General features: G+C 45.4%; 1 protein-coding gene across 1 annotated transcript in view; it reads left to right on the forward strand.

Moving 5' to 3' along the window:
* Window positions 1-1,149: 1,149 nt before the first annotated feature.
* LOC143987776 (interleukin-20 receptor subunit alpha-like) overlaps window positions 1,150-20,097 on the forward strand; it is a 54,595-nt gene continuing 35,647 nt past the window's right edge. Inside the window, exons 1-2 of the mRNA XM_077486782.1 lie at window positions 1,150-1,454; window positions 15,797-15,920. Of these exons, the coding sequence (XP_077342908.1) occupies window positions 1,403-1,454; window positions 15,797-15,920 (176 nt within the window). The 5' untranslated portion in view covers window positions 1,150-1,402. The remainder of the gene's footprint in view (window positions 1,455-15,796; window positions 15,921-20,097) is intronic.

Below are 20,097 nucleotides of genomic sequence, written 5' to 3' on the forward strand. Positions count from 1 at the left end.
ACAAATTTTTTGCCTGTTCGCATGTTCTGGATGCGAATCGAACAGGGGGGTGTTCGGCTCACCCCTATGCAACATACACTGACCTACCTGACACATGCACTGACCTACCTGACCATTACACTCACCTACCTGACACATGCACTGACCTACCTGGCCATTAAACTCACCTACCTGACATATGCACTGACCTACCTGACACATGACTATTACAATCACCTACCTGACACATGCACTCACCTACCTGACACATGCACTCACCTACCTGACACATGCACTTACCTACCTGACACATGCACTCACCTACTTGACCATTAAACTCACCTACCTGACACATGCACTCACCTACCTGACCATTACACTCACCTACCTGACACATGCACTCACTTACTTGACCATTACACTCACCTACCTGACCACCCTGCCCACCCTGTTGGAGTCCAATGCTTTCTTCCCTGCAGCTCATTGTTCATCGGCTTCAGCTCTCTGGTGCCCCATGAGGGGTACTTTCTATTTCAGTGGAAGATCCACTTTAAAGTTTGAATAAACCCAGGACCCTGCATTCAATATATCTGGTCTTCCACGGTACACAAAACATGGAAATGCAATTATTTTATACCTTTTCTCGTCAGCAGTATATAGCAGTCTTGTGACTTCTATCAGTGTCTGGTTAGAGCTTGTAGGAGGAGTTTTCATTCACCTCTGATTCTGCTATGAGGCTGCATGACTGCTGACTTTCTGTCTGGACAGTGCTGATTGGCCCTGTGCTGATCACACAAACCCCCCCCCCCCCCCAAAAAAAACCCTCTCTAGCAATACACACCAAACTGAGCATGTGCCGAGTGCCTCCTAGGGCTCTGTTCTATCAGCAGATGGATTGGGAACAGTAGAAGAAGGAGAGAATGAGAGAAGACAGCATCGAACAGTCTTTTTACATAGTAAAATGTGGACGATTAGCCCCTTAGGTTCCACAGTGAGTATAACAAGCACGCTTTACTTCATCTACAGACTGATTTTAGTATTGTGGGTTTAGTAACACTTTAGGGTAATGTCTTTTTTGGTCTTCTGTAGTTTTCCTTATAGCTCAGCACTGTTTCTGAATGTTCTTTGTTCATCTCTTGCCTGAGGCTAAAGCAAAGGAAAACATTAGAGGAGAAGGAATGCTGGATGAGCGGTATGACACATTCATTAGCTAGGGCAGCATAGACTGTGGCGGAAATGTTTTAACCAACAGGAAAAACCAGAGGAAGGTACTATAGTCACACATGCTCAAATCACAGATAGGTCTGCTCTTTTGCCCGCCTGGATTAGATCTTTCAACAGGATTATGATACCTACACCAATGAAAAGACCCTGCAAATGCTGAGGAGCCACTTGGAAGGCACCAGAAGTGCCAGTGCCGTGCATGATGTTGCGGATCCTGCTTCTTTTGCTTATTCTGCTTTTGTCTGCTTCAGGTAAACTCTGGCTGTGTGAGTTGTCGGGTTCGAATTGCTGTTACAGTAGCTGCAAGCCTGAACAGGAAGTCTGTCAAGAATCTTACTCAGGATTATTATACACTGAGTGAGGCTGATTTACAATAGGAACTGAGATCGCTCACACAATGAAGTCTGTCAAGATTCACTTCAATTATGCAATCATCAACGCAGATCTCTATTTATGTATTTCATCCTTGCAGAATAGGATAATTGAAGTGAACATTCAAACAATTTATATAGTGTGAACATTCTCAACTTCTTAGTCAGTGTATAAAGCCGTAAATCGACTGGGTTTATTTCTTAAAGATTAAAAAAAATGTTCACCTTTTAAAGTTAAGGTTCACTTAGTGAATTAAGTGAAGCTGTGTTCACTTCATTCAGTCATGTGCAAGACCAAATCCCATTTCTTTCACACTGGTGGTTGAGAAGATGGGTGGCTGAGCTGCAGTTTTACTGCTCCCCCCCCCCATGACCCACTAGTATTCTAATATTTCAGGCTGACAGGGGAGTACACACGCTGCGTCCAGGATGCTTTGCTGTAATTTTTAACTCAGGCTGTAGAGTTTGTAGCCAGCACCTCCTGTCAAATTTGCCCATTGAGAACAATGGGACCGCACTACAACCGCAAGCCAAATGTTTGGCTCGCAGTCCCACAATGTAAAATTGCCATTCGGCAATAAAAAAAAACAACAGGATCGGGTACATGCATATGATTGGGTTCTCAGAACCTAGCTTTAGTAAGCTAAAATGATATTCTCTAAATTTTAATAAATGTTTTCACACAAGATTCAAACAATTTTTACCCAGGCTTTACACATTTCTGATTAGAAACCTTGTAAATCTTGGGCGAAAGTAGTGTGAATCTTGGGTGTTTTTTTTAATCAATTCTGTTTTCTGCTAGCTCTTGTACTACATTTTGTGTTCTCTATAGTGTCTGTGAGATAATGGCTATTTAACCACTTGCTGACAAGTGCATGACGATATATGTTGGCACATTGGCATGGCTGCGCAAATGGGCATACAGGTATGTCCCCTTAAAGAAACGGCATTATAGGCATCTGCTTGATCCCCTACATGGCCCCCTGCAGGTCTGCTGCTGATGCTTTACTGCTTTCTCTGGCTCACCTGCAGGGCTCCGGTACACAATTGGAAATGGGGTTTCAGCTTCAATGCATGTTTTTTCATATCTCAGCTGTATTATGTGTGACTGGAGGCTCAAACCACCCCCTGCTGATCCGATTGAAAAACCAATAAACACCGCTATCACTATGGCAACCCTCAAGATAGTCACATGGAATGAGAGAGGGCTGAGGGGCCAAACCTAAAAGGCTCGCCATCCTCTCCCACTTCAAGCACTGCCAGCAGATATATCTGTCTTTGTGGAGACTCATATTACGGGCCAAATGCAGATGGCACTTAAGAAACCTTGGGTGGGATGGATTTACCAGGCCCCGTACACAAACAACTCCAGAGGTGAAGCTATCCTCATCGCTAAAATGGTACAGTTTCAGCTCCATAGCTTGCGGTCAGATCAGCAGGGTAGGTTCCTCTTCCTACATGCCACTATGGGAGGCCTTGAGGTCCTCCTCCTGACCTTCTACATTCCCCCACCTTTCCAATTTACAGCTCTCAGGGAAGAGGTAGCCTTCATGACTCAACACCCCACAGTGCCTGCCATATGGATGGGTGACTTTAACATGTTAATAAATCCCCTTATTGATAGACTACACCTGCCCACCACAATGCCAACTCAGCCTTCACTAACCAGGTTTGGCAGATTCCTTTTGGAATTTGCCATGACAGACACCTGGAGACACAAACACCCCATCACAACTGCCTACTCCTGCTTCACCCCCTCGCAAGCCACTATGTCTCGTATAGACATGATAATGCTATCTCCCACCCTGCTCCTGTGCCTCCTTGAAGTGGGGTTTGGGGCCAGGGTCCTCTCAGATCACTTGCCCTACTGGGCTACTCTCCATCTGCCCTCTGCCCCTCCATCTCGCATTTGGAGGTTGAATCCATTCTGGCTCACGGTCCTTATGGACCTAGAGGCTGTTCAACGCAAGTGGATTCATTATTTCCACTCCAATGCAGGATCGGCTTAAGCTGGGATGGTGTGGGAGGCATTTAAATGACATGCACGTATGATCCTTTCTGCACGCATAAACAGACACAAAGCCTCCTCCAAACTCACCCTGCACCAGGCGGAGGAAAAACTAGGCTCCCTTGAGCAGATGTTCCTTACAAACCTGACAGCCTCCAACCCTGCCCAATTATGCCTACACTCCAGGCTCACAGATCATTTACACTTTAGAGGGCCAAGAAAGGCATCTTCTTTATTAAGCAAAAAACCTTTGAGCACGGTGAGCGGGCTGGGAAACTCCTGGCGTACATGGCCCACTTCGATCGCAGCCCCCCTGTGGTGGTTTCAGCTCCTGTATGAAGCTGGAACCATCCTCACAGATACAACAGAGGTGGCCCATGAGTTCAGACGCTTCTACTCTGACTTGTACACCTCTAGAACTAATCACCCTCCGAGCAAACTACACCAACTCCTATAGAACATAAACTTATCCTCCCTCACCAACCCCCAAATGGAGCTCCTAGAAGCACCTATAAACAGAAGAATGCATCGCGGAAGCGATAGCGAGCTTACAGCAGCAAAAGACCCTGGCTCTGACGGCCTCTAATTAGAATTCTATTCCCAATTTCAGGAGGTTCACCCTGAATTGCAAGCACTGTACTCCCATATATACTAGTCTGGCACGCTCCCGTGCACCATGGGTGAAGCCCTTATTGTCCTTATTCCAAAGCCAGGAAAGGACACTCTCCCCCCTAAATCTTACCACCCCATCTCTCTCTTACAATTATGCCCCGTACACACGAGCGGACTTTTCAACATCCAAAGTCCGAAGGACCGAGTCCGTCAGACTATCCGATCGTGTGTGGGCTGCAACGGACTTTTGATTCGCCAAAGTCTGACGGACTTTAGAAATGAAGCATGCTTCAAATTTTCCCGACGGAACTCCGCCGGACCCAGTTCCGATGTAGAAGTCCGCTCGTCTGTATGCTGTTCCGACAGTCCTAAAACGACGCATGCTCTGAAGCAAGTACGAGACGGAAGTGCTCGGTCTTGTAAAACTCCAGTTCGTATTGGAAGTAGCACATTCGTCATGCTGCAAATTCTGTGCTCGTTTAAATGTATAGCGCATCTTCTTTATAATGCTAGAAGAACGAAGTCTTTATTTATAATGCTAGAAGAACGAAGTTGCTTTGCTGCTCATATTCACTCACAGAGTTCTCACCAAACACATTTCTGTCTTATTTCTCCTCATCTCATGAATGATCTTGTTTTTATTTTAAAGCCCCATCTCAATATATATATTTTTTTTTTTTTGGAGTAATTTTTTTCCTCCATATTTTTGGTAGAATTCTTTACTATGTTTTTCTTGTGATCTCCATATTTAATTATTCTGTCAAGTAAAAAAAAAAAAAAAAAAAAAAAAGTTGTTAACTTGACAGAATAATTAAATATGGAGATCACAAGAAAAAAAATGTTCAAGAATTCCAAAAAAAATATGGATGAAAAAATTACTCCAAAAAAAATAAAAAAAATAAAAATGTTGTTGACTAATTTTTTTCCTCCATATTTTTGGTAGAATTCTTTACAATTTTTTTTATTGTGATCTCCATATTTAATTATTCCGTCAAGTTAACACCAAAAACTTTTTTTTTTTTTTTTTTTTTTTTCATTACCACAATAACCTTTTTATTTTTTTTCTGGTGACAAGTTACCACAATAACATTTTTATTTTGTTTGTAACCTCAAGGAGGTTAGTGTCCCTTGTTAATTTCACATTGTCTTTTATAGAAATGTATTTGACCAAAAAACACATAGGCAATTATATTTTCAAACAAAAATATCCATTTATTCTGGTTCAACAAACAAAAAAATGAAGGCAACACTGGAGAAACTTGTGACATTTGTGTAGCCTTTTGGCCCCAGGGCAAACGTGAAACTCTGTGGAAAAGAAAATTCAAATATTACGAAATCCAATATGGTCCCAGAATCCCAGACATCAAGAGCAGCATCAGATGGTATATATGTCCCCAGGCTGTGGTACAACAGGCTGCGTCTTTTTGGTCGGACCAGAGTGAAGCCAGGTCAGCACCTTCTTCTCTTCGCTCCACCCTTCACTGCACCCTTCCCTGCAGACTTACCTGTAGCCTTCCTGGGAGGCTGTGTCTCCGGTGGTGTACTCGTGGCAGGAGGAGGAGGAGGAGGAGGAGGAGGAACAGGAGGAACTTGCTCCACAATATTGCTGTTGGCAGATAATTCGCCACTCAGCCCCTTCTGTAACGCCAAGAAAATTAGCCTTTCACACTGCAGACGTTGGCCCATCTCTAATTGGTGGAGACGGCTGGCGATGTAGCAGCCATAGGCCTCTTCAGCGTCAGGGGGGCTGTTTAAGACATTAGTAGCCTCTCGAATTAGGCGCAGGGATTCCTCCTGTGCTAGCGAATTTTTTTTTGCCCTTTTTGATGGAAGACGGAGGGGAGGCACCTGTGATGTTGTCAGGCTTCTACTAGGCCCGGCCACCTCCTGGCTGACAGAGGGCATGGCCTCCTCCTGGCTGACAGTGGGCCCAGCCTCCTCCTGCCTGCCACTTTCCCCACCTTCCTCCTGGCTGAGCTCATCCTGTGTATAAAAAAGGGACATTGTTTTAGTTTTTTGTTCATCAATCCTAAACATTTTTCAGCTCCTGACTTCAAAATTCTGTTAATACATATAAAAGAGTATCATTATGACACCACTATTTCTTGTTTCTGCTGGTGACAAACATTTGTGGCCACTACTGTAAATTGATATGTCCAAATTTTAACTATTTTTTAACATCAATAATAGCGTACAAATTCTAATAACATCTAGTTAACATCATTAATATTATGAATATCACTATTTTTGGTAACAAAATACCTGGCTCCAGCTGGGTGCATCCGCTTCTTCCAGGATGGAAGGCTCCGCTTGCTCATCAGCCTCTGCTGAGGTGGAGGGAATGCTGCAGGGAAGGGTGGAGGGAAGGGTGGAGGGAAGAGTTGAAAGCGACTCCCTGGCTTTACACTGGTCGTCCAGGAACCGTAGCTTTTCAAAGTACCACAGCCTGGGTACATACACATCACCTGGTGCTGCTCCTGATGTTTTGGATTTATCGATTTTCCTCTTTTCCTTTCGGTGCATATTTCGCAATATTTGAATTTTCTTCTCCACAAAGTCCACGTCTGCCTCTGGGATCCAAGTCTGCACAAATGTCAAAAATTTCTCCAGTGTTGCCCTCCTTACTGGTTTATTAAAATAATCCTTGTGCTTGGCATGCCACAGATTTGTCATCTCTTTATATTTGTCTATAAATAGACTTAAAAATTCCGGGTCCTTGAATTTCTGATTCATTTTTCTGAAAGACAATACACAAGCCAAAAACAATAATGTTAGCTCAGACTCTCCTAATCTTAGCCCAATATAGACTCCAGGATCTGCCACTTATTTGGGGAAATGGTTTAAACTTACCTTCGTTTTGCTTGCTCCCAACTTCCGATCCTACTTTCGCAAACGAACATACGACATGTGATTTTTGTCGTTATATACAGTGCGTACGCGTAGAACTACGCCTGCGTTGCCCGCCCCTGACGTTCTTTTAGTCAAGTTCTTGTTTTCCCGCCCCTTTCTGCGCACTTAACGTACGTACGACATGTGATTTTTGTCGTTATATACAGTGCGTACGCGTAGAACTACGCCTGCGTTGCCCGCCCCTGACGTTCTTTTAGTCAAGTTCTTGTTTTCCCGCCCCTTTCTGCGCACTTAACGTACGTACGACATGTGATTTTTGGCGTAAGATCCAGTGCGTACGCGTAGAACTACGCCTGCGTTGCCCGCCCCTGACGTTCTTTTAGTCAAGTTCATGTTTTCCCGCCCTTTCTGCGCACTTAACGTACGTACGACATGTGCATTTTGGCGTAAGATCCAGTGCGTACGCGTAGAACTACGCCTGCGTTGCCCGCCCCTGACGTTCTTTTAGTCAAGTTCATGTTTTCCCGCCCTTTCTGCGCACTTAACGTACGTACGACATGTGCATTTTGGCGTAAGATCCAGTGCGTACGCGTAGAACTACGCCTGCTTTGCCCGCCCATGACGTTCTTTTCCAAGAATATTTCCCGCCCCCTTTTCTCTACGGTGCGCAGTAGGAGAAACATGGCGGAAACACAACAGGTGGTTGATCTTAACGACTCCAGTAGTCATGAATCCCCGGAGCCACAAACGTCCCGATCCGGAAAGAGGAGATTTAAGGCCTCAAATATGGCATTTCAAGAGATGGTGGAGATGGTGGCAATCTTGCGAAGTAAGGATTATGATGGCAAGCATGGACCATACACCCATCCGAACTTGCGCAAGGCCAGAATCATGGCCAAAGTAGTTAAGACCCTGCATAATCGTTTTGGGGTACGACGGTCAAAAGACCAATTGAGGAAACGGTGGTCCGACCTTAAATTGAGGGAGCCGGATCAATACAGAAGGATCAAGAAAGTTCTGAAAAAAAGTAAGTACTTGTCGTGTGTTCCTATTTTATGATTATTGCATACAGATCCATATGCTTTACCTTTATACAATGTAAAAAATTGCTGCTTTCATGTTGGATACAGTTAAAAGAATCGTATCGTTTTAAACCCTTGTAAATTGTTCGTGGCAAACCTCGTTTATGATACAGGGTTTAAACAGCATTTTTTGGCTGTGTAATTTTTAGGACACAAAAAATGATTAGGACATTGTGGTTTAGATGTGTTTCAAAATACAATGACTAGAAAAGAACATTCAGTGTAATTGAAGGAGAGGACACTTGGCAGCTGGGTAAAAACACATCTGCACTCATGAGCAAAGGTGTGGGACACCAGAGAACATTTATTAGGGTAAACCACACGCCACACGGGGTTCCCTGGTATACTTTGGGGGGGGGGGGTTGGGCATGTGTGAACCTTGGCACAAAAAGCAAATTATTTGATTTTTTGGCAAAGTGAATTGATTTATCATGTCTTCACATTTTGCATCTCTTCATAAACCGACAATTGTACAACACTTCTAATCAAGGTTTCATCTTCCTAGTTCTGGCCTTAAATATCTGTGTGCTAAAGTATACCTTTTTGTTTGTTAATTTCTCATAGGGGAGAAAAGCCTCACAAAGCAGGATCCCAGGGACCGCCACCCTTGCCAGCAGGAATGTGAGGTTAGCCCCATCCCCCCCGTGGATGTGCATGTGGAGGAAGGAGAGGTGGAAGAAGGAGAGGAGATGGGCACCCCACCAGGTGAGTGTCTGACACCACAGCTTCAGGTAATCGATGTATACCTGCATATTTCCAAACACATGTTTTTACATCTATTTTAGGTGATGTTCTGGAAAGCGACACATTTCCAAGCACCAGTGCCCCCCCCGAGGATGTCGAGGAAGGAGAGGTGGAGGAAGTAGGGGAGATGGGCACCCCACCAGGTGAGTGTCTGACACCCCAGCTTGTTGAAATCCATGTATGACTGCATAATTTTTGACCCAATTTTTCCCATCTATTGTAGGTGATGTTATGGTTGAGGAAAGGGCCCCATTTTCCAGTGACAGCGCACAAAGGCTGATTGGCCAGATAATGTGCTGGAATGGGGAACTAGATAACATGCGAACTAGCCTGGATCTCATGAAGACTCAGATTGACAATATGCAGCTGGAAATGAAGAACATGATCGATATTTTGGGGAGAATATAATCCGTTTCTCCATAATATCGATCATGTTCTTCATTTCCCTTGTTTTAGTTCAAAGATTGTTACTTCCCAAATTTTTACGATTGTGGCTGATTGTTGTTATACATTTTTCATATTTTTTATAGAAAAATAAAAACCACAAAAAAAAAAAAAAATGTTTTTAAAAATTGGAAAAAAAAGGAAACTAAAAAATGTTTGGCAAAGAAAGTTAAATAAACCCAAAAAATAATTATATCACTAAATATTCAATGGCACATGTGAATGTGGCCAAATTAAAATTTTGAAGAATCAAGAATGTGTGGCGTATTCTTTCAATGCTTAATACCAGTTTGGGAAAAGTGATTTTGTGTATCCAGTGACAATGGGCCTTATTGAATTTAATGAAAATACACTTGGCACTACAAGTGCACTAGGATAACATAGGAGACAGCACAAACCAAAAGCAAGCAAGAAAACACATTTCAGATTTGAGGTTCTTTTATTATTTTACTCTTTTTACAAATTAAATATTGTGTGGCATTGCAATGGCCCCCCTACCGTTAAAATAAGTCACATATCTTTGGCGAACTTCACGGGCACTTTGGGGGGCCAAGCCAGTACGGCCAGTATCCAGGCCTGTCAGTGATTCCGGACCAAGTCCAGCCTCCGGCATTATTGTGGATAAATAAGTTGTTGAGTTTTTATGTAAAAAATTGTGCAAAATGCAGCACGTAAGTACGACATGGTTCAGTTTGTATTCGGCTAGGTTTATAGCAGTCAGAAAAACACGGAACCGGCTGGCCATTATTCCAAATGCATTTTCCACAACTCTTCTCGCTCTGGCCAGCCGGTAGTTGAAAACCCTCCTCTCCGGGGTGAGGGCTCTTTGGGGGAATGGCCTCATGATGTGGTCGTCCAGAGCAAAAGCCTCATCAGCGATGAACACGAAGGGTAGTTCCTCCACATTCTCCGAATCAGGTGGCAATCCCAGGCCACCTGTCTGTAGACGGCGGTAGAACTCCGTCTGGGCGAAGACTCCTCCATCCGACATCCGGCCATTCTTCCCCACGTCCACATACAGAAATTCATACTGTGCCGACACCACCGCCATTAACACAATACTGTGAAACCCCTTGTAATTATAAAAGTATGACCCCGAATGGGGTGGTGGCACAATGTGGACGTGCTTCCCATCTATCGCACCACCGCAGTTCGGAAAGTCCCAACGGGTGGCAAAATGGGATGCCACAGTCTGCCATTCCTGTGGCGATGAAGGAAACTGGGGAGGCAAAGCAGAAAAAACCAAAATAAGTACTTTTGCACATTAAACATTGTACATTACAACACAAACTTTATTTCACGCTTCTGCCTAGTCACAGGACACCGATCGTCTGCTCCCTGTCATTGGGAGCAGTGATCAGGGTCATGTCACTGCTAGCCCATCCCCCAGACAGTTAAGAAACACTCACCCAGAACACACTTTAAACCATTCCTTGGCCCCCTTGTGCTTAATAAAACACCTTCACTGCATGTGACATTTTTACAGTAATCAAGACAATTTTTTACAGCATTGATCACTGTATTAATGACAATGGTCACAAAAATGTATGGAAATTGGCCAATGTGTCCGCCATAATGTGGCAGTCACCAGAAAAAAAAAAAAAAACGGTTAGCAACGCCATTACTATTTTCAAAAATGGCAAGATTTTACAAATGCCAGCAAAATAGAACCATATTTACGAAACGATAGAACTTTTGCCCAAAACAATCAAGAAACGCTTATTGTGATTCATTTTAACACATTTTTGTTTACTAAAAGAATACGTATCAGCATCAAATGATGTCCAAAAAAATCATGGTGATATATTTTTGTGCCTATCTTTCTTTAGAGCGAAAAGTGAGAAAAAAATGCATATTTTGAAAAATGCATTTTGGGTTTGTTGGTGGTTAATCACCAAAAATAAAAAAGCAGAGGTGATCAAAGACAACCAAATACAAAATCTCTTTGTGCTAATAAAATGAAGATAATTTACTAGGAGGAGCCATGTTACAAGGACGCACAATTGTCAATTCAAACAACGCACTGCCAAATCACCCAAAAAAGTGCTGAAGGTCAGGAAGGGGGAAAATCATTCCAGGGTTGAAGTGTGTTAAAAATACAATATATAATGCAACATTAATTTAAGGACACACAGACTCATTGGAATTATATTAAGTGTGGGGGGGGGGGATCCAGTTAAAGGACACACAGACCATTTGGGATACTATTAAGGGGGGGGGGGATCCAGTTAAAGGACACACAGACCATTTGGGATACTATTAAGGGGGGGGGGATTCAGTTAAGGGGACACAGACCATTTGGAATAATCTTTAAAATGTTTGGTTTTAGGATAAAGCAATAGAATGGAGCTGACAAAAGACATTTTAAGTGACTAGACTAGGTGGAAATGGGCCTACCATAGCATGTTGGTGAGGTCTAATGAAGGCAAATATGCATGAAAAACAAAAAAGGAGCATTAAAAGATTGCAGCATGCATGAGGACAAAGGGGACATTCACAGCATATTGCAATCATGGTAATTAGAGATTGAGGAAAGAAATACAAGGCATTAGCAAACATTAAAGACAATAAAATGTGATGTTAAATGCTAAATCTTACCTTAATATAGTCCTCCTGCAGGACCTGTATAATGGCAGAACAGGTCTCTGGGATAATGATCCCCAGAGCCTGGGGGGAGATGCCTGTCGAGAACTTCAGGTCCTGAAGGCTTCTCCCTGTCGCCAAGTAGCGCAACGTGGCGACGAGCCTCTGCTCTGGAGTGATGGCTTGCCGCATGCAGGTATCCTGCCTGCTGATATAAGGGGTCAGCAAAGCCAGCAGACGGTGAAAAACGGGGTCCGTCATCCGGAGATAATTCCTGAAATCATCAGGATTATTCTCCCGGATCTCACGAAGCAAAGGCATGTGCGAGAACTGGTCACGCTGGAGCAACCAATTCTTCGTCCATGAACTCCTCAACACCCCGTCCACGGACTGTTCTTGGGTTGCAGAATGAACTACAACACCAAGCGCAAGCAAAGCACGAACTCGACGACGAGTACGTACACGCAACATGGCTTCAAAACGGTCGGATTGTCAGAACGAACTTAACAGACGTCACTGAAGAACAGCAAGGCCTGTGAAGAGCGAGCTGAAAGTCAGCGATCGCAGTTAGATCGCACTGCAAAATACAGACACGAACTGACTACACGCACTAAAAAACAGATACAAACCTCACAAGCACAAACTGAAAAGCAGTGAAAAACGTTCTGAAAAATACGAGTCTGAAAATCGCGAATCGTCTCTCACCAAACTTCTACTAACACGAGATAAACACGAAATTAGCAGAAGGAGCCCAAAGGGTGGTGCACTTGGTATTGAACTTCCGTTTTATAGTCTCGTCGGACCTGGTGTACGTCACCGCGTACCAGACGGGCGGACTTTAGTGGGATCGTGTGTAGGCAAGTCCGTTGCGTCGGAACTCTGTCGGAACTCCAGCGGAACTCCGGCGGAACTCCGGCGGAAACTCCTACGGATTTAAGTCCGCTCGTGTGTACGGGGCATTAGATGTCAAAATACTCGCCAAAATTCTTGCCCTAAGACTGAACAAAGTAATACTTAGCCTTATTCATGCCGACAAAACAGGCTTCATGCCCAATAAAAACACTGCATTTAATCTGAGGAGACTATTTATGAACCTCCAGGCCACACATGACAATAATGGCTCAAGAGCGGTGGTTAGACTTGATGCCGCCAAGGCATTTGATTCGGTGGAGTGGGGCTACCAGTGGGTGTGCCTCCGCAGATTTGGCTTTGGCCCTAGATTTGTCAGGTGGCTCCAACTCCTCTACCAGGCTCCCACCACCCAGATCTAGGTTAACGGCAAGACATCTGATCCATTTTCTCTGTCCCGAGGAACTCACCATGGGTGCCCCATATCCCCTATGCTGTACGCAGTGGCTGTTGAGCCGTTGGCCATCACCATAGGGGCACACCCTGACATAAGGGGCCTCCGCATGGGGCAGGTGACTGAAGTGCTCAGCCTCTATGCGGATGACATGGTTCTCTATTTGGAGGATGCGGGCCCCTCATTGGCAGCGGCTTTGCACCTTATCCAACAGTTTGGCACTTTTTAAGGACTGCAGATCAATTGGTCCAAATCTCAAATCCTTCTTATAGATATCTCTGCCCCTACAGCCACACAGGCGACTCTCCCCAATCAGAGTCGCCTGGACCAATCGGCTCCAATATTTAGGTGTACAGTGCTTCCGATCCCTTACGGACTACACACATCTTAATTTGGAACCAATAAATGATCTCCTCAAAAACAAAACCCAAATCTGGTCCAGACTCCCTCTTGGACTTATGGGTTGTATCAATTTGTTAAAGATGATTCTCCTTCCCAAATTACTTTACCTTTTCTGCCATACCCCATTATACATCCCAGCCTATATGTTCAGATTCGTGGAGTCCATACTCAACACATTTGTTTGGGGCCCCTCCAGGCACAAACAATCATGGCAGACTCTGAAGTGTCCTGTCCACCTGGGGGGGGCACAGCCCTTCCTGACCTAGCACTATATTATATAGCCTCCAAATGATCCCACTTCTACTGCCTTAAAAGACATGACAAGCTCCGCTACTCCACACTGGTTTGCACATTGGCCACAGACATAGTAGCCCACCCCTTCCAGATACTTTTCTGCTAACACCAGGGCCTCTCCCACCTAGGCGATAGGCGGCATATGCTATCACACCACAGCAAAATTTGGAAACTAGCAAAAACCATCACCGGGGCTCCCCCCCTGCATGCTCACCCGGCACTTTGGGATGACCCTCATCTCCCTGAAATTATGACCATTCATGGTTGGCCAGGAGAGTCATATATTTGTCCCACCTCATCACTGCTGGCGCTGTTAAGTCATTCCAGGCTCTCAAGGAAGAATTTGATCTTCCCAATCACATGCTCTTCCGCTACCTACAGGTCCGCCATGCCCTTCAAACTCAGTTTAGTGCCTCCATCCCTGAGCTGGAATCGAGGACCTTGGTGGATATGGTCCTTGGCGAAGACCCCAAGAAACGAATCTCCTTCCTGTACAACCACCTTCTTCTACCCACGGCCACTGCCCATGCATACCAGTTGAAAACTAAGTGGGAGACTGACCGGGGTGGATAGAGGACGAGCAATGTGGGGAAATACTAGAATCCTGTAAAAAAGTATCACCTAAATTGTCAGACTGCCTTACCTATCTATATATCCTTCATAGATCTTACCTCGTCCCTTCCCGCCTATCCAGGTATAAACCGGACACCGATCCAACCTACCCCAGATGTGGCGACACTAACAGTACTTTCTGTCACAATATGGTCCTGTCCACCCATCCAGCAATACTGGTCACGATTGTCAAGTTCCTCCATGATCGCATGGGCTCTGCCCATCAGTATCCCCATGCCAATGCTTACTCAACCTCCTCCCTATCTCAGAGGAGGAAAAGTACCTGATGATATTCTCACAGGAAACCCTCTTCACTGCCAAAATGCAGATATCCCAGCTGTGGCTTAGGCCTGCCTCACCTACCATCCAGCAGTGGAAAAGGGCTGTCAATCTCACCCTTCCCTACAAAAAAGTTATCTACTCCCACCGAGGATGTCCTGGCAAGTTTAATAAAATCTGGGACAGATGGGTGGATGACTCCTCTACCTGCACTGACTAATGCCAACTGCTCCTCTAATCCCACTAGCAGGACTGCTTAGCAAGCATTCCCATCACTCATACTAGCAAGGATCAGGTGAACTCATGCTCTTGTTGCAAATAACAATGTATAGAAATAACCTAGCTGTTAATATGGTTTGTCAGACATATTTAGTTTTTTTCTTTTTTTAAAAAAAAAAAGAGAGAGAGAGAGAAAAAAATCCTACTATTTTTTGTTGGTGCCCGTTGCACCTTGTATCTTGAATGTGATATCCTGTATTGACTTTTATGCTCAATGAACTTTATTTTTGATTAAAAAATAAATAAATGATCCAATCATGTGAAAAGCATCTGAACATAATTGGGTATTCAAAGTAAACAGGAATTTTCTTTGACTGGATAGTTGAAGTAAGGGCCGGTTCACACTGCAGGCGATGCGAGGCGACACCGACTTGCCTCGCCGCGACCTGCCGCGACCTCAGCGGCAACTTGCAGATGACTTCTGTATAGAAGTCAATGCAAGTCGCCCCGAGGTCGCCCGAAAGTAGTACAGGAACCTTTTTTCTGAGTCGGAGCGACTTGAGTCGCTCCTCTCAGAACAGTTCCATTGTACAGAACGGGGGCGACTTGTGAGATCGCGGCGAGGCAAGTCGTGTCGCCTCGCATCGCCCGCAGTGTGAACCGGCTCTAAATGTTTACTTATTTTTTTTTTGTAAATATTCCTATGTTTTCTAGTAAATCAAACTCAGAGCTTGATTATGGAAAATGATTTGTTTACGGTACATTTGTTTTGTTTTTATTTCACTTGCAGCAAATCAGTGTGAATTTCTAAAGCCAAGAACAGTGAGCTTCTATTCTCTGGACATGAACACAACTCTGACCTGGATGCCACCAGAGAATGCAGAAGGAGTGTTTTATACTGTTACCTACTTAGTGTAAGTTCTAACAGCCTCATTATATTTTTATGGCCTTCTCTTCGAATATACAGAATCAGTGGCAGCCCATTTGTTAGGGGCACACAGGCGCTGCACCCCCTATCACCCCCTATCAATGCGTCCGACCACCTAATCTACATGCAGGGTCCCGGACGCATGGATTCCAATGAGGTTTTTTGTTTATTTTAAAGCACGTGATTAGAGCCAGAGGCTGTAATAGGCTTCAAAAAAGGAAGGGTTTGGGGCGCAGAGCACAGTGCCCTGAGCCCACCCAGTTGTGTGACAAAAGAGAATGAATATTTGCTATTGTCACACTGATTCACCTCACGGCCAATCAGGAAGCGGGTCCTGAGGCCCGCTTTCTGATTGTCAGAAAGGAGAAGCGAGCCCATTGGCCTAGGAGAGGGATGGAGGAGGAGGGTGGGGACGTTATGGTGGTGGGCTCCTGCTGCTCTGCCTTTGGAGGATGGTTACAGCATGGCCAAGAGCCTGGGCTCTGAGCTGCAGAGCCTCACTGATCAGTATGGACCGGAGTCTGTGTCCATGGTGGTCCCGGGTGCTGGAGCTGCTGGAGAGTTTTGTGTACAGAGGAGGAGCTGCTGATAAGAGCCATGCAGAGTATGGGTAGAGAGGAGTGACAGTCTGTGTATACTAGGGATGAGCACGAACACCCCCCGGTTCGGTTCGCACCAGAACTTTCGAACGGACCCCAAATTCGTACGAACTTTAGAACCCCATTGAAGTCTATGGGACTCGAACGTTCGAAATTAAAAGTGCTAATTTTAACGGCTAATATGCAAGATACTGTCCTAAAAAGGGTTTGGGGACCTGGCTCCTGCCCCAGGGGACATGGGTCAATGCCTAAAATGTTTTTAAAAATTTCCGTTTTGGCGGGAGCACTGATTTTAATGACAAAGTGAAAAAAAAGTGAAATATTCCTTTAAATATGGTGCCTGGGGGGTGTCTGTAGTATGCCTGTGAAGTGCCACGTGTTTCCCGTGTTTAGAACAGTCCCTGCACAAAATGACATTGAACAGAAATAACACCATTTAAAACTGCTTGCGGTTTTAATGTTATATCAGGTTCCTGCAATATGGTTGAAAATCATTGAGAAAAATGGAATGGGTAGCCCTCCCTGCCCATTACCAGCCCCTTTGGGTCTTGTACGCATATTAAGGGGAACCCAGTACCCATATTAAAAAAAGGAAATGCGTGTGGCCCCCAGGCCCTATATACTCAGAACAGCAGTATACAGGCAGTGCAAACAAGACAGGGACTGTGTAAGTTTGTTGTGTTAAGTTGAATCTGTTTGTAATTTTCAACTGGTACATTTTTAAAGTGTAGCTCCAGTCAAAAAAACTATTTTTGGAAAACATAGGGAAGGGTTATCACCCCTGTATAATTTGTTTTGTCGTCCATCTTTTTTCATCTCTCTTGCTGTTGTCTCCTTCCGTTTGCAAGTAGGAGATGTTTGTAAGTTGGATGTTTGAAAGCAGGGGCCTGCCCTATATGCTCTGCAGAAATGGCGGAACAAGGTGTTGGTTTTGCCACAACATTGTAAGCCCTCAAAGTGACTCTTGGTGGGCACTGGAGCCCCCTGCTGTGAACGATTATATCAAGAATTGTAATTACATGCCATTGTTGAACAGTGGTAGAAAAATTGACCTTTGGTGGTTGTGGTGCTGGTGCCACAACACTATAAGTCCTCACAGTTACTCTGGGTGGGCACAGGAACGGGCCCTCCTGTGAAATATTATATCAAGAATTGTAATTACATGTCCCTGTTAAACAGGGGCAGAAAAATTGGGCCTTAGGCACTGGTGCTGGTGCCACGACACTGCAACCTCTTCCATATACTCTTGTTTTATTGCAGGAATTAGCCCTGCTGCAAAGCATTGCATCAAAAATTGTAATTAAACGCCCCTGTTGAACAGGGGCCGAAAAATTGGGCCTTAGGCACTGGTGCTGGTGCCACCACACTGCAACCTCTCCCATATACTCTAGTTTTATTGCAGGAATTAGCCCTGCTGCAAAGCATTGCATCAAAAATTGTAATTAAACGCCCCTGTTAAACAGGGGCAGAAAAATTGGGCCTTAGGCACTGGTGCTGGTGCCACCACAGTGCAACCTCTCCCATATACTCTAGTTTTATTGCAGGAATTAGCCCTGCTGCAAAGCATTGCATCAAAAATTGTAATTAAACGCCCCTGTTAAACAGGGGCAGAAAAATTGGGCCTTAGGCACTGGTGCTGGTGCCACCACACTGCAACCTCTCCCATATACTCTAGTTTTATTGCAGGAATTAGCCCTGCTGCAAAGCATTGCATCAAAAATTGTAATTAAACGCCCCTGTTAAACAGGGGCAGAAAAATTGGGCTGATGGCATCACCCAGAGCCATAAATGTTCTTCCAACATATCAGCGGAGGAGGAAGAGGATAGACCATCAACATAACAGGACAGTCACTCAGCATCAGCATAGGCAGTCTTGAAGGGATGTGATATTTCAAAAAAAATTATTCGGTTACATCAGCTTCAGGTGCTTGGTAGCTGTGGGTGATCCAAGACTGATTCATCTTGATGAAGGTCAGTCGATCAACTGATTCGGTGGGCAGGCGCACCCTGTGATCGGTAACAAAGCCACCAGCAGCACTGAAGGTGCGTTCCGAAAGAACACTGGATGCAGGACAGGCCAGTAGCTCAATTGCATACTGTGCAAGCTCTGGCCAGTGATCCATCCTCAAGACCCAGTAAGCCAGAGGATTTTCGGTGGGAAAGGTGTCCAAGTCTGACCTTGCCCCTAGGTATTTCTGCACCATGTAAATCAGACGCTGGCGATGGTTGCTGGAACCGATCATACCTTGGGGCTGCGGACTAAAAAATTGTCTGAAAGCATCAGTCAGACGGCCACCTTCTCCACCGCTTCTTCTGACCGATGCCTCAGCAACACGTTGTCCAAGACCAGGAGTTTGTAACCTCCCAGTCTCTGGGAACGCGTTGCACAGACCTTTCTGCAAGGCCTCCTGGAGATGTCTCATCCTCTTCTCCCTCTGCGATGGCAAGATAAGGTCGACAACCTTACCCTTGTACCATGGATCAAGGAGAGTGGCCAGCCAGTAATGGTCCCTCTCCTTGATCCGAAGAATACGAGGATCCTTCCGCAGGCTTTGCAGGATCAGGGAGGCCATGCAGCGTAGGTTAGCTGAGGCATTCGGTCCGGAGTCCTCTGGGTCACTAAGGACAACATGATCCGCAGCTACCTCCTCCCAGCCACGTACAAGTCCACGTGTTTCTTGGGACTGTAAATTATCCCTACAAGACTGTTGCTGCTGCTGATGCTGAGTGCCAGCCTCCACCTCCATGCTGACACAATCATCCTCCTCTTCCTCCTCCTCATCCTCTTCCTGTGTGATGGGTGGCACAGCAGAAACATTGTCTGGATAAAGGGGGCCTTGAGAGGCAAGGAAGTCCTCCTCTTCCTGCCTCTGTTCTGCCTCAAGTGCCCTGTCCATTATTCCACGCAGCGTATGCTCCAAGAGGTGGACAAGAGGTACAGTGTCACTGATGCATGCACTGTCACTGCTCACCATCCTTGTGGCCTCCTCAAACGGTGACAGGACAGTGCATGCATCCCTGATCATGCCCCACTGGCGTGGTAAGAAAAAACCGAGCTCCCCTGACCCTGTCCTGGTGCCGTAGTCGCACAGGTACTCATTGATGGCCCTCTGCTGCATGTGCAGCCGCTGCAGCATGGCCAACGTTGAGTTCCACCTGGTGAGCATGTCACATATAAGGCAGGTTCAACTCCTTTTGGAGCTCAGCCAGCCGAGCACAGGCATTAAATGATCGGTGGAAATGCACACAGGCTTTCCTGGCCTGCTTCAGGACATCCTGTAAGCCGGGGTACCTGCCCAAGAACCGCTGCACCACCAGGTTAAGGACGTGAGCTACACAGGGCACATGGGTCAGTTGTCCCTGTCGGAGGGCGGAGAGGAGGTTGGTGCCATTGTCGCAAACCACCATTCCTGGCTTAAGCTGGCGTGGCGTCAACCACCTCTCGGCCTGCCCCTGCAGAGCTTACAAAACGTCCGCCCCAGTGTGGCTCCTGTCCCCCAAACAAACCAGCGCAAGCACGGCATGGCATCGTTTTGCCTGCGTACTTGCGTAGCCCCTGGAACG

Source organism: Lithobates pipiens, unplaced genomic scaffold (assembly GCF_037356315.1).
Source record: "Lithobates pipiens isolate NorthernLeopardFrog02 unplaced genomic scaffold, aLitPip1_a1.2 Scaffold_18, whole genome shotgun sequence".
In the NCBI taxonomy this organism is placed as follows: domain Eukaryota; kingdom Metazoa; phylum Chordata; class Amphibia; order Anura; family Ranidae; genus Lithobates; species Lithobates pipiens.